The sequence below is a fragment of the Castor canadensis genome, chromosome 8 (assembly GCF_047511655.1).
Source record: "Castor canadensis chromosome 8, mCasCan1.hap1v2, whole genome shotgun sequence".
In the NCBI taxonomy this organism is placed as follows: domain Eukaryota; kingdom Metazoa; phylum Chordata; class Mammalia; order Rodentia; family Castoridae; genus Castor; species Castor canadensis.
Window position 1 is genome coordinate 98,227,378 of NC_133393.1, and position 16,895 is coordinate 98,244,272.

General features: G+C 50.3%; 1 protein-coding gene and 1 long non-coding RNA gene across 3 annotated transcripts; one reads left to right on the forward strand and one right to left on the reverse strand.

The window, feature by feature from the left end:
• Window positions 1-240: 240 nt before the first annotated feature.
• Stat6 (signal transducer and activator of transcription 6) lies at window positions 241-14,414 on the reverse strand. The gene is made up of 22 exons (XM_020163253.2): window positions 14,153-14,414; window positions 10,128-10,264; window positions 9,593-9,731; window positions 9,216-9,299; window positions 8,690-8,828; window positions 8,511-8,563; window positions 8,172-8,320; window positions 7,438-7,569; window positions 7,130-7,318; window positions 6,291-6,378; window positions 6,038-6,160; window positions 5,341-5,433; window positions 4,817-5,023; window positions 3,423-3,517; window positions 3,185-3,321; window positions 2,713-2,859; window positions 2,460-2,523; window positions 2,236-2,346; window positions 1,953-2,045; window positions 896-961; window positions 680-805; window positions 241-594 (listed from the first exon to the last, which is right to left on the reverse strand). Exons 2-22 carry the CDS (start codon window positions 10,241-10,243, stop codon window positions 405-407), a joined length of 2,541 nt encoding a protein of 846 aa, XP_020018842.1. The 5' UTR covers window positions 10,244-10,264; window positions 14,153-14,414; the 3' UTR covers window positions 241-404.
• LOC141425778 (uncharacterized) lies at window positions 13,480-15,758 on the forward strand. Of its 2 annotated transcripts, none has more exons than XR_012450864.1 (3): window positions 13,480-13,601; window positions 14,426-14,842; window positions 14,967-15,104. It is a non-coding gene; the product is annotated as an uncharacterized lncRNA (long non-coding RNA). The 2 variants fall into 2 exon arrangements; XR_012450863.1 differs by lacking the exon at window positions 13,480-13,601 and having other exon boundaries at window positions 14,387-14,521; window positions 14,708-14,842; window positions 14,967-15,758.
• The last annotated feature ends 1,137 nt before the right edge of the window (window positions 15,759-16,895 follow it).

Consider the following 16,895-nt stretch of genomic DNA (forward strand, 5'->3'; position numbering starts at 1 on the left):
CCTTAGTGCAAATGTTTGCATGTGTCTGTGTGTTTCGGCATCTGTCCCAGGCCTTTGCTCAGAGAAGCCCTCAGTGCCCTAACCTGTGCTCCCACCCAGTGTGCTTCCTGCTCAGCTCATCATCACCCTCCATGGAAAGCTGTGTGTATGTTCTGCGGTGCAGGTGTGCTGGCGCGCATCTCACTTTGGAGCCTAAACGTCACTTCCAGTGCTGGAAGAGGGGGACAGCGGTGTGTGGTAGGAAGGAAGGAGTGGAGTGGCTCCCCACACCGTGCATTCTCCTGGCAAAGTCTTTTCTTCCTGACTGAGGAGTAGCTGGAGATGGGAGGCACCAGCATGAGCAGGTGTCCAGAGCACGTCCATGGAGACAGTAGAAAAGCATCTCTGGTCTCCTCCAGCTGGGATCACCAACTGGGGTTGGCCCTTAGGTCCAGGTGAGACATTGAGATCCCAGACTGCCCATAGGGGGAGGGCTGCAAGAGGGGCTGGGCTCCCAAGGACCCTCCCCCTGCCTCCCCTTGGCCCTCCAGGAGAAGCTTGGTGAGGTCTTGTTCAGTGGGAGGCAGGAGGGGAGGGAACATATTTTCACCGACCCTGTGAGCAGAAAGGTGAGAGGCAGTGGTGGAGGCACAGCACCCACTCCTGCCCCTACTCAGTCTCAGCCTGGGCTGCCACTCACCAGGTGCTCTGGGGAAATCCCACTGGAGGATTCAGGCAGCTGTCTTCTGCCATGGTCACATCTGTGCAGAGCAGGGACTCGGGGCTAGACACAGCATGCTCCTGAGGCTGGCACTGCAGTAGGCCCCTGCCAGGAACAGGAAGAAGAAATAAGGAGGAATGAGGGGAAGCCAGTGAAGGGAGGGAACATGGGGACAGAAGGGGCTTTGTAACTCACTGGGGGTGAGGCTGGTCATAAGGCAGGCTCATCTGGCTCAGGTTAGGGGTCATCTGCAGGTGAGGCCTGGAAGCAGGAAGGAGAAAACAGAGGAAGGCAGGGTATTGTAAAGTCAACACCACTGAGTGAGGAAACAAGATTTGGGGCCAATCCTCACTTAGCAGTTCACTGACTGCATGGCCTTGGGCAAGCCATTTCTGTGCTCTGAGAGCAGTGTTCTGTAAAAAAGGTGGGAGGGAGGTGCAGATTAGCCAATTTCTAATGTTTCTTTGGACTCTTGACTTAGTGGCTGTAAATCCCCTGTCCTCACCCTCTTCTCAACTCCTGGTAGGCACAACCTGTGCCTTGCCTAAGAGACTTAATAAGCACCTGAATATTACTTGGGGAAGAAAAATGTCTAGACCACATCAAGGATGAAACAGATGAATACATAAAAATAAAAACACAGAAGCTGGGGCAGATCTCAGTGGTGGAGCGTGTGCTTAGCATGCTCCAGGCCCTGAGTTCAACTATGCAGCACCAAAATAAATAAACAAATAAACAAATACAGCAGATAAGTGAGAGTAGATTTCACAAAGAGGAGAGAAAAATACAACAGCTTTTGCTATGAGGAACTATGCTCACCTTTATATGTATTATGAACTACTTTAACCTTCACAATAACCATGTGAGATATAGAATCATTATTATCATTATTATCCCCTACTTTACAAATGAGGCACTAGAGGTTAAGTAACCTGCCCAAGAAGCCAAGTGGCAAAGCTGGAATTTAAACCCAGGCAATCTGGATCTGACGCCCTTCATGTGTAAACAGAGGAACTGGGGACATGGCTTAAGTGGTAGAGTGCTTGCCTAGCAAGTTTGAGGCCCTGAGTTCAAACCCCAGTACCACTAAACAAAAATTAAATGAAATAGATGTCTAATATGAGTGGACAGAGGAGAAAGAAGGGTGTCAGCATGTCTGCCCCTCCTATAGGAAGGCTTCCCTAACAAATACAAACACCCCTGGTTTGCAGTGGGATGCTGTCCCGCCTCATCCTCCAAGGTTCTTACTTACTCCTGGAAGGCTGGCAGCACACTGACCGACTCTTCTGGGGGCAGGCTTTGATATGAGGGGATGGAATGAGAGTGTGGGGGGTACACTGAGGACCTGGGGAAAGAAAACAGAGCCTCTGATGCCAACCCTTCCCTTGTATTCTCCCACACCCTGTCTGGGAAGGGGAATCCCTTTCATAGAAAGGGAAATTTCCTGCTTCAGCCCGCCACACCAGCTCTCCCAGCTGCCCATGCTGAAGGCCTGTCTGCAGACCACTCCTCTCCCTGTCTTTCGGGCTCCTTACACCATATCTGGTCCAAGCTGCATGCTTATGGAGGGATCCTGGGCCATTCCAAGATCATAAGAGGGTACCATGGCAGGCATCTGGGGCTCTGGAGTTGGAAGGGGCTGGTCCCTAGAGGAGAGAGAGAGGCACATGTGACTAACAAAGGGTTGAGGCCACCACTCCTTCCTTCAGATAAGTACCGGCCCCCAGGCCCCACCCACCATCCACACCACCACACCTACCTTTCCACAGTCATCTTGATGGTAGCCGGCACATAACCCCTCCCATCCTTCCCCATCTGTTCAGCTGTGGCACGGGAAGGAAAGGAGAGTCAGGGAGTGCTCCATGGTTAGTGAGGAAGGGAGGTGAGAGGGGGCTGATGGGCAGGACTACAAAAATGGGAGGGAAGTCAGGATGACACACAGCAGGCAGGGAGAGGAGTGAAGGAAAGAGGTGGATGACAGGAAGGAATCAGGGATAGTAGCTCTAGCTCACGCTTGTAATGACTCCGGAAAGCCTCATCCTTGGGTTTCTTGGGATAGAGGTTTCTGAGTTGAGCAAGATCCCGGATTCGGTCACCCAGGGAGCGAATAGACAGGTCTTTGGTAGAGAATGGCTGGATATTCTCTATCTGTGGAGAGCCTGCAAAAGGAATGAGACCCTGGGTCTCCTCTATCCAGATTTCTCCTTCCCCAGCCCCACCAAAGGACCCATTCCTGATCCACCAAGGCAAGAGAGAGTGGGCCTAGGGCAGGGGTCCTGAGGAAGGGAGACTCACTGTTCTCCATTGCCATGAGCTCACAGTGAGAGGTGAAGTTTAGATCATAGAAGGAGAAAGAAAAGTTGGACCAAAGGAAAAACTTCCTGAAATCAGGTTGGCTTCAAGGAAGGCCAGGCCATTTCCCTTCCAGAAGACACCCCAGAAAGAATAGACACAGAGACAGAGGACTGGCTAAGGCAACCTCACCATCCTGGCCCCGAATGACATGAGCAATGGTGATTCCCCCAATCTCTGAGTCGCTGAATCGGAGGAGGAAGGTTCCGTCAGGTTCATTGAGAAGAAGGCTAGTGACGTACTGCTTGCTGATGAAGCCAATAATCAGCCTGGCCAGGATGAAGGAGAAGATGAGAGTGTGGCCATGGGTGTGGAGAGGGAGTCCCAGGTCTAGCTGTTCAGGCCACCAGGGGCAGGGACTCAGACTCACCGGTCTGACCAGTAGCTCCTAAGACAGCGTTTGGTGAGATCCAGGACACCATCGAACCACTGCCAAAAGGTGAAGCCACGGCCCAGCAGGATCTCCTGAGGGGTGGAGAGAAACAAGTGTGAGCCAGGAAGGCCCAAGCTGGGGCCTGGTGAGGGCAGGCAGGCTCAGGGCCATACAAGAGATCATAAAAAGCTGAGGACCAAACTGGACCTGAGCCCATCAATGACAACAGACAACACCAGTACTTATCATGTGCTAGGCACCATTCCACGCCTTTCCATATGTTAATTTTTTATAACTATGGAGGGAGGTATTATAACAACCCTATCTTACAGATGATGAAATGGAAGCCCAGAAGAGTCAAATAAAGCTGGGAAGAAGCAAAGCTGGTATTTAAGGCCAGGCAGTCTGGTACTGGAGCCCCTCGTAACCACTGTGCTAAACCCAATCCCTAATGAGTTCTGGCAAAGGTGTAATTCCAGACGAAGGCAATAGCTGGCTGTAATTGTACAGCTCCCTCTGCTATCACATCCTCTGGTCACATGGGCTTCTCTTTCTTCCTTTTTTTGTTTAAAGACAGCAATACACAACTGTGTTTACCCAGCTGGGTGTCAACTGAAACATAAGATCTCCTTCCCCTTGTCTTTTAACTGACTAAGTCCTAAGCCACCTCATTTTGGAAGCAGTAAACTACAGTAGTTAGCAGCAAGAGTCAAGTTTCCTGCTGAGTATGAGGATGCATGCCTGTAACCTCAGCACTTGGGAGGCTGAGGAAGGAGAATCACAAGTTTAGGCCAGCCTGGGATACATATCCAGACCCTGCCTCAAAAAGAAAAGAAATACAAGGCTCTATTATAGCCATGCCTGTCACCTGCTGTAAAGCCTTAGACAAACTACTTATCCCTAAAAATGGGACTAAAAATAATACCTACCTTAAAGGGATATTGGGAGGATAAGTAAGATAGCACACTGTGAAACAGTGCCATAGTGCCTGGCATATAATAAACACAGCACACTAGGTAGCGATATTACTGCTGTCCCTCTGGAATTTCACTCAGATTTTGCAATAGGAACTATTTTCCTAATGGGTCAAAGTCATCTTTGAATTAGAGTTCTGTTTGCACACAATCTGAGTGATTCATGCAAGTCACAGGTAAAAAGGAAGGACAGAGGGTCCCCAAACCAAGACCTGAGGAATGCCAGAAAATGCAACTTCTGGGGAGACACCTAGGATGGAGGGGTTTTCCTGCCTGGGCCATGTCAGAGGCCTTCTTGATAGGCACGATGGGGGCTGTGAAAATCCTTGCGGTACCCCGGGTAGAGCCTGGGGAGGCCTTGGGTGCCCTGAGGATGAAAAGCTTGAGGGTGGGAGGTCCAAAGAGCAGGGGGATGACCTTATTGAACTGTGACCAGGATACAGAACGATGCTGGAAGGCCTCCATGCTAAGGCTGTTGTCATTGAAGATCTTCTGTGCCAGGAAGAGGAAGTGCTCTGGGAGCAGTCCCCGGTTGGTCCCCACCTCAGCCATGAACTTGAGGTTCAGAGTTTCACACATCTTCTCCCAGGGTACCCGCTCAGCCACCACAAAGGGAATACGGTCCTGGGGGGGAAGGGGAGGAACAGAGTGCCTCAGGCTATCATCTCTGGAGGCCTTTATCCTTCTCACCTTCCTGACATGCCCCTCCTTCAGTGTACCCTGAGCTAGCTTTCAAACATGGTATTTTTTCAGTAAAAGTTTCTGGTGCCACAACAGTAAAATTGTCAGGACTGGGATGAAAAAAGGTCAGAAGCACAAAAGCTGACCCACGAGAAGGAGTTAAAGTCACATGCATCTGAACACGCCTGCCACCCACCAGCTGACACACCATGTGCTAGAACTCATCCTTGCCCCACCCCTCCCTTGAGGTATTTCCTCACCATCTCAGAGAAGGCATTATCCCAGAGGATAGTAGCTTTGGCATTGTTGTCTTGGTTACCATGGACAATGACCACCAAGGGCAGAGACAGGGCCTAAAGGGGTAAGAACAAGCATTTCTCCTTAACTGAGCCAGAGGTGTATCCTAGAGGGCTGGCTCGGAGCATGCAGGGGAGTTAATGGCTCACATGACATAGTTAAAGAGCTTGTGGCATGTCACTAAATGCTTTCTGAAGCTCAATGAGACTTCCAGGGGTCAAATATCAATACCTAGTAGCTGTGAGATCTAGGCAAACTACTGAATCTCTTTGTATCCCAAGTCTTATCTATAAAATAAGGCTAGTAAGAATATCTGCCTTAAAATATTTATTGTGAAAACCAAGCGTGTGTGTATTGCTTAAAACAGAGCGTGGTCTATAAAAAGGTCTTGAGGTGTGTGTGTGTGTGTGTGTGTGTGTGTGTGTGTGTGTGACTTAAAACAGTGCCCTGATGTATAAAAAGTGCTTGATAAAATCAGTTGCTGCACACTACTATTCCCTGGATGCATATTCTGTGGTCTTGCTCCTCCCCACTTGCCCTGGCCCAAATGTACATGAATCCCAGACACTTGGGGTACAGAGCCATCAGGAGGGGTGAAGATTCAGGCATGGAGGAGGACATGGGGTCCCAGACTGTGGCAGAGCTGGGGTCAGGACTCACCTGGAGCTGGACAGGGAGTTTGTTGGGGCCAAGCACAAGGCTAGTAGAGAAGAGCACTGCACACTTCTCCTCAGTGACAGATTCAGTGCCCTTCCGCTCACACCGCTTGATTTTCTTCAGGAGCTGAGGCGGGGGTGGGGGTGGAAGAGAGCGGGTGAGCAAAGGACAGAAGAGGTCACTTCTCTGGAGCTCCTAACATCCTATCCAAGCAGTCCCACTGCTCTCTCCCCACCTGCACCCTGCAGCTTCTCACCAGGTTCTTGAACAGGGCTGAGCAGCAGTTCCCCGGGATGCTGTTCTCCAGGGGCACTGTGTTGTTGATGATCTCCCCAGTGCTCTCCCTGCCAGAGGGGTCAGAATGTGAAGGAGCTCATCCCAGCTAGATCAGGCATGGGGAAGAGCTCTAGTCCATGGGAGAATGGTGCAAACTACCTGCTGCCACTAGCCTTAGATCTCCTTGCTTGAGTTGTTTGTGCATATGTGTGTGTGTGTGTGTGTGTGTGTGTGTGTGTGTTACTAGGGACTGAACTCAGGGCCTTGCACACTTATTCTTCCTCATCTAAACTTACCTTTAACAGACAAGGAAACAGACTTAGTGAGGATGGTTTATCCCTAGCACTTTCCCTGCAGGTTGCTTGGGTGCTGGGCCTGAGCAGACATGGTGGCTGCACCATCATTAGTTCAAGTCTATCTTTCAGGGTGCCACATGGGATGGCCTGCCTGTATGGGTGTCCATATTCCAGACAATCTTCCTGGACCCCTGATGTATTTAATAGCTGATCTTGCAACTGTGGGCAGCTGAGTTGGAGATGCCAGCACAGATTCTGATTGTTTGCTAAGTAATCACTCGACCACTGAGATATACCCTTAGCCCCTTGCTTGGGTTCTTAAAGAAGAAGATCATATCTTGGACAAATTCTGAAGCCTCCCCCCTTTTGAGACTGAATGAAGTCCTTCCCTTCCTCTGCCTTGATCATTCGGGATCTCCACAAGCCAGGGGACTCTTTCCTCATGCCCCTGCTCTTCATGGTACCAGCCGCCCGGGGTCCTCTTGTGTCCATTACCCCAGCCGTGGGTCCAGCCCCAGCTTACGCTCCAGCCCCAGACCCCTGGGGCAGGCTCAGCTCCCTCGCCTGCTTCTCAGTCACCATGTCGGCCCTGACCAGTGGAGGCTTGGCTGAGGCCCCCAGGAAACGCAAGCCTAGCAGGAATCGAACACCAGCCTGAAATTTGGTCTGAGTCTTCAGAACCTGTGGGGGCTGCTTCTCCACCAGGAAAGAGCTAGGAATGAGGATAGAGGGGAGTTAAAGGCTGGATCCCTCCTGGGGGCCTCCTCACAATTTTACCCCCTTTCTTTCCTTGGGGTCTGGGAGGCCAGGCTGGGGGCTCTCAGGACCTACCTGGTCACCAGGGTTCTCAGGACTTCATCTAGTCGGCTAATCAGTGATGCCCGGGTCTTGGGCTCAAGCTCCCCACCAGCTGCCCCTACTTCCTGCTGTAGCTGGGAATAAATGTCCACCAGGCTCTCACACCTGGGGCCAGGACAGTGGTCAGAGGGCACAGGATTCAGGCTTTTTGCTCTGGCCCAGATCCCCTTCCCCTAACCCAGGGAAAAAGCAGGATATTGTGAGGGCAGGGATGGGGTAGGTAGTAGGTGCAGAGGCCAGGCACCTGAGCTGAAGGGGGTTCTGGGACTTCCTTGGCTCTGGGTGGGAAGTTCATTCTTAGAGCTTAGACTTTCTGAGGAAACCCAGCTGCCTCTTCCCCAGGGCTCTGGTACCTAGGATAACTGCTAACACTAACTGTTTTAGGGTAAATTTGAAAGTACCCGCCCAAAAGACCAAATAGAAAAAAGCTCCCCATTCCTCTGGGCATGGGCTTGGAAAGAGAAGCATGGGTTGGATGAACTTGTAACTGTGATTGTACATATATCGTACAATCACATATAGTGTGATTTTGTATAGTATATGACCTAAAAACTGTGCTCAGCCAGCTGGAGATGGCTTCTCTGAGTCTTGGCCCACCCCAGGCCTCCCACCTGGCTTCTTTTTCTCTTACACCCCTGAACCCTCCATCAGGGACAGCAGGTGCCCACCTCCATCACACTCCCTTTCCCAGTCAGCCTTGCTCTAACCTCTCCTGTAGTGCAGTCAGGCTCTCCTCAAAGGGTGCGCCATTCCCTGCCAGCTGCTGCTGCCGTTTCCAAATCTGGATCCTCTTCAACACCAGGGCTTGGGTGGCCTCCAGCTCCCCCACAGTCTCCTGCAGCCGCGCGGTCAGGGCCTACGGGTAGGGAGGAAGGAACCTAAGCCTGGGCTACACACTGCTGCCTCACCCAGCTACTTGGAATAGGGCTGTCTTTCTCACCTTCCTGCCACTCCCTTCCCCCACTTCAGTGTGTGTCTGTCTGTGTCACCTCCATCCTTCCATCTGTACTTTGAGCTCAATCTCCACCTCTCAGTCCATTACTCACCTCAGTTGGCCCAGTCCCATTGGCAGGAGTTTTTATCAAGCCGTGTAGAGATACTGAGGGTAAGGACAGAAATCAGGGATATAGAGAGAATGGAGATTTAGTCAAAGCTGACATCCAAGAGGGGATCACTCCCACACACTGCCCAGAACTGTCTCAAAGTCTCAGGCACTGATCCCCACCTTGGCCAGCCTCAGTCCCCTGCTGCAGGGCTTCCCGAAGAAGGCGGGTCTCCCCCACTCCATGTTGTAGTCTCCGCAGAGCTGTGTTAAACTTGAGTTCTTCCTGCTTCCAGTGGAAGGCCATTGGCAGGTGGCGAAACTGAGTAGAAGGAACAGACACCAAGAGGAGAAACACACTCTATTCGTCACTTTATACTAACCTCCACTGTGCTCTAAAGAAAAGGAGAGACACAGCTTCCCTTCCTATCCTTTTTTTGGAATCCCCTGGGAAGAAGACCTAGCTTTTGGTAGAACAAGTGCTCCCCTTTTACTCTGTCATTCCCAGGACTCGTGACTTTCGGTCATTTATTTGAAACTTCTCTAAACTTGGCTTGGTTCATTCTGACCCCAGAAACTTTCTTTGGTCATTCTAGGTCTAGAACACGTGGAGTTTTTCCAGAATTTCTAATTCTTTCTAGTTTCCCACAGTTCAGGCTAAAGTCCTAGACAGTCCTGAGTCAGGGTGGGAAATGGGATTTCACAATACCTGTTCCATAACAGCTTTTTTCTCCCCTTGAAGTATTTGTCTGAAAGTAGCCACCAGCTTCAAAGGGTCCCTCTGATATATGCTCTATGGAAGTGAGGGTGGTGGGCTGTTAGCCTGGCTCTTATCCATGTCCTCCTTCCCCTCCAATTCCCAGGTTCCCAGTCACACTGAAAGTCAGCACAACTGTAGACTCCAGAAGTTCCATGCATTTGCATACTTTTAAAATTTAATTTGCATGCTAGCTAGCAGCTAACCACAGGAATACCATTTTGCTTACAACACCCTCCACCACCCAGTCAGTTTTCTTCCAGTGTCCAATGGTCACCCAGCTCCACCTCAGTCCCACCCCAACCTTCTCCTTCCCCCTTCTGCCCAACCTCCAAGGTGTTGATGTGTTGCAAGATGGCACTCCCCTCCCCCTGCTCTCCTGCGGAAGCCTGAAGACGCTGGACAGTGGCTGAAAGTAGGGCACTAGCCATTTTGCAGCAGAAAGCATCTGAACCAATCAGGAACTCCCTGTAGGAACATCAGGATGAGGATGCCTTAGGCCAGGGCTTCTTCAGCAGTCTTGACCCTCCTCTCACAGACAATAGCTCAGTGATTCCTTTCCCTCTCCTTATTCTCCACCTTGGTCCTCTGCAGGCATCACACCTCTTGCTCCCCAATCTTCTGTCCTTATGAGAAGTGCCTCTGCCCCAGCTCCAACCTCCCTCCTCTTTGGCTAAGTTTCCTAAGAAGTGGGGCACCCACATGTCAGCATGCATACTTGTTCATCTTGGTGGGGCACAGATTCCCTGCTAAGTCTAAGCCACCACATGTGGAACAAGTCCTCAGTCCCAAATTTTGTGGGTAGGGAGAGACTCTAAAGAAAGGAATGATGTGGGAGGGAGGACCTAGGTCAGTAGGGCTCACCAGGGCTGGTTCTCCAGCCAGTCACTCAGGAGATGCCGCAGGTGTTGGGGGAAGTCAACATAGAGCCGCTGCAGCTTTTCTGGGGGCATCTTGGAGACCAGACCCCACAGAGACATGATCTGAGGTTTGGAGGGTGCCTAGAACAGAAGAACAAAGCTTCTCCAAGAGGTGCCCAAGAAACTTGGCCTAGCTTCTGGGGAAGACTGAAGATGTCCTTCTCAGAGACTGTCCCCACTGCCACTTGCAGCCAGGCCACCTTAGATCACAGGCATCCTTGCCTGAAACAGGGCAAAACCTTCAATGGTAGATGCGGGCAATAGGGATTAAAGGAGCTGAGCTTCAGCCAGAGAAGTGGAGTGACAAGGGGGCACAAGGAAGTAGGGAAAAAGCATCCTAGAGAAGCCAGAAAACTTGGGTTGCAGCTCTGAACCTGGCTCTAGCTCTGTGGGCAAAGACCCTGCACTCTTGATCTTCTCATCCATACAATACAAGGGCTGGATGAATGGAGAACTACCTAAACCTTTGCTCTTTTTTGTTATGGGGTCTTGCTATGTTTCCCAAGCTGGTCGCAGTCTCCTGAAAGCATGACTCTCCCGCCTCAACCTGCCCAGTAGTTGGGACCAAGGTGCATAACACCATGTCCAGCTCTTTTTAAGCTCTGTTAAGCAGTAGACAATTTTAGTTCTGAATCCATGGAATCCCAACACAGTGGTCCTCCCTTATCTGCAGGAGACATGTTCTAAGACATTGTGCAGATAACTGAAGCTGCAAATAGTACCTGAAACAGCAGGTAGTATCAAACCCTTGCCGGGCCCTGAGTTCAAACCCTAATACCACCAAAACATAAAGAAAAGAGAAACTTAAGGGCCAGGCTCCTGTGGCTCACATCTGTAATCTTAGCTACCTGGCAGAAACCGAGAGGGTCAAGGTTCAAGGCTAGCCCACACAAAAAGTCTGAAAGAACCCATCTCGACCAATAAAAAGCTGGGCATGGTAAGATGCACCTGTCATCCCTACAAGGGAAGCATAAAAGAATCATGGTCCAGGCCAGCCAGGTCACAAACATGAGACCCTAGTTCAAGAATAATTAAAGCAAAAAGGGCTGGGATCACGGTTCAAGTGGTAGTGCACTTGCCTACCCTGAGTTCAAATCTCAGAGCTGCCAAAAAGGGGGGAGGGGCTGGTGGAGTGGCTCAAGTGGTAAGAGTGCCTGCCTAGCAAGCCAGAGGCCCTGAGTTCAAACCCCAGGGCTGCCAAAAAAAAAAAAAAAGATACTATTGAACCAATGCCTACTTTTTCCCCCATGCATATATACCTATGATAAAGTTTAATTTATAAATTAGATATAGGACAAAATTAATAACAATAACTAATAATAAAATCAAACAATTATAACAATAGACCATAATAAGAGTTATTTAAATCTTATGAATTGTTTCTTCTGTTATTTTCCATTTAGTATTTTCAGAGTATGGTTTACTGTGGTAACTAAAACCATGGACAGTGAAAGCACGGATGGAGATAGACTACTGTACATAAAAGGTGCAAAATGGGAGTTGTTCTGTTATAGACAAGTATAGAAGTCAGGAACTCCAACAGGTCTTCCCTCTTTCCACCTCCTGACCCCAAAGGTGTCCCTTGAAACCTCACAAAATTCTAAGGCTCCTGAACCTTAGAAAATCACCAGGATCGGGCTGGAGGTAAGGCTCAAGTGGTAGAGAGAGAGGGAGGGAGGGAGAGAGGATTGATTTCCAAGCTAGGGATGTAGCTCAGTGGTAATGTTCCTGCTTACCATTTGCAAGGCCCAGTGTTCAATCCCCAGTACCAAAGGGGAAAAAGAAAAAAAGAACGGAAGTCATCAGGCTAGATGATGAAGAAGAAGATATAGTGATAATAGCAACTATTTATTCTGTACATACTCTATGGGAGGTATTCCACTCCACTCAATATATTATTTCATTGGAACCTCACAACAATTTTTGTGTGTCTGTGTAGTGCTAGTGACAGAACCTAGGGCCTTATGCATGCTAGGCAAGTGGTCTACCACTGAGCTAGATCCCCAGCAATAATTTTTAAAATATGTACTTATGCTCCTTCACAGATGAAGAAACTAAGACTAAAATGGTTCTCTAACTTGCCCAAGGCCACTGGGCAAGTGAGTTGGAAGTCAGGCTCTGAATAGGAGTGGGGATTAACCACCATACTGTACTGTCTGATCCAAGTCCCATCATCCTAAGAAGAGGGGAAGGGTGTGAGGAGATGGAGAAAAGAGAAAAGTAGAGATGAAAGGAAGAGGGCAAGACTAGAGAAATAATGGGATTCACTGGCCTGGAGTGAGGAGTGTAGAAGAGCAGGTGAGGAAGCCAGAGGGCTAGAAGGCTGGTGGGAGAGAAGAAAAGGAGAGGGAAGGTAGAGATGAGAGAAGTAGAGTTGGGGGTTATTCCCCATTCCCCCAAGGGCTTCAAGAAGGGCTGCATGGACCGGTGGTTTCTTAGGGGTCTCTCAGTTCATGCTTCTCATAATGTCCATCTCCCAGAGAGGAGTGGGAGGGTGGGATAGAAACTCTCTGGGTCTCCCCAAACACAGGAACCCCCATTCCTCTTGGTCTTGGAGCCTTTCAACTGTTCCAAGGTTCCCAAAGGAACCTCCTTCTCTGGACATACCCATCCCCAAACCTTCTTGCCCCTCTTTTTTCCAGTCTCTCTTCCCCTGAGCTCTTTTCTTTCAAAGGTAGAAGCGTTCCCATCTGCTCAGGGTCCTCCAACAGGCCTTTCTCTAACCATTCTCCTCAGGGTTTGACACCTGATGAAGACTCCTTCAGTCTGTTTTCAATTTAAAGTAGCACTCCATTCTTTTCTCTTCCTTCCCCATCTCTAACTTCTCAGATTCCAGACCTTTGACCCTACTCCTACTTTACTGGGGATTGATGAGACCTCCCCAAAGCCACAGGAAGCCCCCATTTCCCTATATCCCCTTGTGTGTATGTATGGAGGGGAGTTGTTTTTGAGACAGGATCTCACTATGTAACACAGGCTGAGTTTGAACTTTTGATTCTTCTGTCTCAGCCTCTTGGAGTTACAGGTATATATTCCCTTGTTGAGTGACCAGCCTCTTGACATGGCCTGGCTTCAAATTTCCAATCTTCCTCCCTCCCCAGTCCCAGACAAGCCTGAGTAAACTTATCTGTCCAGGATAGACTTTTGACTTCAGTTGCCTGGCAGAGAGGGAGGAGCTTCGGTACAGGGGGCGGGGCCAGAGTTCCCTCCCAGATCCCTCCCAGACTGGCCGGGGAAGCCCGACGTCCCAGCTCCTCCTCCGCTTGGTGGCTTAAACCCCATCACCTCCACCCTTACATTCCCGAGTCCTTTGATTGTGGGATCACAGTATCTAAAGTCAAAAGGGCTTCTGCGAGTTGCCTAATGTGCTTATGTGGCAGTGGCAGTGGCTGTAGCGTTGGGGTCGGGAATGGCACAGGTAGGTGGAGCCAGGTCAGCACGAGGAGGGTTAACCCCACGCTGCTCGCCCGCCGGGAAATCTCAGCGTCTACAGCAGCCAAGCGTGGAGCAGTTTTGAGGGGGAAATTCCCCCTCCTCTGGGGCACCATGAGGTCTACATTTGGGGCTCGATCACCCTCCAGCCACACCCTGAACTGGAACCTTTTAGCAGGGGACACAACGGGTTGGACAAGCCCACGGCCCTCTGGCAACCTTCTAGGGAGGGGTAGCACCCAGAGGACAGAGGGCCATCCTTCACCTCCTTCCCTGACTTCCCATGCTCCTGTAAGAGCAGGGCTGAGGGTGTGGAGAAACTGACCAATGGGGGAGGGGAGTGCGGAGGCCTGTACCCACCCGAGTCCTCTGAGAATCAGAAACTGCCAAAACCCAGTGTCACTAACACTAGCTGAAACAATTTCTAGGGGACCATCTGCCCCGCCCAGGGGAGGATCCCAAGAGGCCCCGTTACTACATCCCCCACACTCATAGTCAAAGGCCCCCCACCCTCCCTCCTCGCAGGCATCCCCTCACCTCGGCAAGCCCTTTGCCGTCTTCTCCCTCTCAGCGGGCACTGCCAGGCCCCATGGGTCTGTAGCTCTGTCCAACGAGTTCAGGGCTGGCCCTACTCCCTCTGCCACCACCACCAAAAAGAAAAGCAACACACACACATACACACACACACACACACACACACACACTCTCTCACTCTCTTTTCTCTCTCTCTCTCTCTCCTCTCCCGGCCTTCCTCTTCGGTGTAAGCCCTGGCTGCCCAGCCTGCTGTTTCCGGCTTCTCTGTCTACCCAGGTCCCTCCCTGGAGCTCTGACGACACAGAGAAGAGAAAGTGGGCTGGAGGAGGAAGAGGAAGAAAGTGGGGTGAACATGTGTGCCTTCTGTGCAGGGTGAGGAAGCACGTCCTTTGGAGGGCAGTACTGGGCTCCAGGCCCTAGAGCCAGCTGGAGGGGAGGCTGACCCCCACTGACTCTATCCTTCTCAAAAATGATCAACTTTTCTCCCAAAAGTTACCTAGTATCAAACAGAGACGTGCCATCCTAAATTGTTTGGCTCTCATACTCAAACGTTCTCAGGGCTGGAGTTTGGGGCCACCAGGAACTGGACTCCCCCGGGACTTTGAAGAAACAAATGCCACTGGGCTCTGCGCTCCTTCCAGTGGAGGACCCTGGAAAGCAGCCCGGGAGCTAGCGACTGTCTGGAACTCCTAGGTTAGCGGTGGGAACGCCTTAGAGGTCGCGTGACAGTGATGGGAGGAGGTGGGGGAAAGGACCCCTTGGGCTCCGAGTTCTAGAAGACTCCAGGAGTCCCTCCGACAAAGATTGTTTTTGCCAGCTCCTCACAGGATATCACTCCTCAAGCCCTACTGCTAAACCCGGGAGTGCTGCCTGCGATTCCCAAGGGACGAGTTTGAATACGAATTTGCAGTGCAGCCTTGGCGAAGTTCCTATCTATTTCTGGGGTAAACACTGAGACACGCCCAGAAACAAACACACGCATGCACAATTTCTGCAGCTACCACAAGACTACACACACACCGCACACATGCACACTCACGTGCAGGCAGGCTCACAACGCCACACAGTGGAGACACACGCACACGCACACAGCTTCTTACTCAGCTTCAGAGTCATCGTAACTAGTAGATTGTTCTGCAGTTCTTGCTGGAGGAGAACACGAGACCTAAGGAAGATTTTGAGTCCCCAAATCTGATAAACAAGAGGTGTGTGGAAAGGGTGATGTTGGGGGTTGGGGGGCGGAGAGGGTCGGAGAGGTTTGGAAGAGGTTTTTGCTCCTTCCGCTCTCCAGCGCCGGACTGAAGGGCCAAAGCTAGGCCTATGCTGCCCCCTGGCGCCAGAACTGATTCCTCCCCTCCCCGTCCTTGTGAACCACCTTGTCGGCTCCAGTACACGTGTATGGGTCCAACCAGTCAGCAGAGGGTAGGAACAAGCTGCAGGTACAGCAGTTAAGAGCTTGAACTCTGAGCATGGGCTGCTTAGGTTCAGATTCTGCCAAAACTAACTGCACAACTCTGGGATTCCGTTTCATCATCTATAAAGTGGAACAAATAAACCTTAACTTGTAAGGTTGTGAGAATGAAATGTGATGCTACGTGTGAAGGTTTAGAACAATGCCTGGCACATACTGAACATCACACACAATTTTTATGGCCCAGAATAAACCAGGTGTGAGGCAGGGTCTCCATCCCACAGACAGATCCCTAGATTTGGGGATGATATTACTGCCTCTGATATTATGATAGGACAAAGCCTAGTGGAGGTGAGCACATTTATGAGTTTGTTGCATCTGCAAGGCAGTGGCTGGAAGAGGAGAGCAGCAAACATGGAGATGGCAGGCAGGGAATCCGTCCAAACGCTGGTCTAACAACTAATACTTGGATGAATTGAGGGTGGAGCACATGTGTGCTCATGACACACACCCTTTTTATGTGCTAACTGGTGCCACTCTCCCTGAGGACATCCACAGACAGCTGTGGAAGCCAGGCTTTGCCTTTGGAGGGCCTTAGGAAGTCCAAGTCCCCAAAGACAGGCAGGAGGAGGGGAAAGAGTAAATGCAGTCTCCAACTTTGGCTCCTTTCAGGGAGTGGAAAGGTGAGAAGCAAATACTAGTAGGAAAATAATATTTATTGTTTTCCTTTCTAACTAATTACTACAATGGCTACACGGTGATGTCATGTGAAGAACCCAGAATTTAGAGGCAAATCTGCCAGGGATCTGACTTCATCTTACAGCCCTGTGACTGTGTGTAAACCCTTCAAATGGGAACACTAGTTATACCTACTTCAACAAAGCCTGGACTACAGTGAGGTGCCCAGGGTACAAAATTTAAGGAAGTACTCATCTTCAGATTGTGTAATTGCAGAGACAACCAGATCTTCATTAATGACACCACACTCATATTGACCTCATTGCCTTAGCTTCCTCCAGGCCCTGCCATTCCACCAAGTAGCTATAAAGATTGCATGAGAGTGGGGCTGAGTAGTTCATGTGGTAGAGCACCTACTTAGCAAGCACAAAGCCCTGAGTTCAAACCCTGTACTAAAAAAATAAATTGCACGAGAGAAGGCATTATGGTCTGTAAACTGCAATTGCAACCCAATAGTGAGCCACAAGGTCAATTTGGTAAACGTATCAGTTTGGTAGTGCTGCTGTAACAACGAACTGCTAAGTGAGTGCTTTAAACAACAGAAATTCAACTCATGTGCTGGAGGCTCGAAACCCAAAATCACAGTGATGCCAGGGT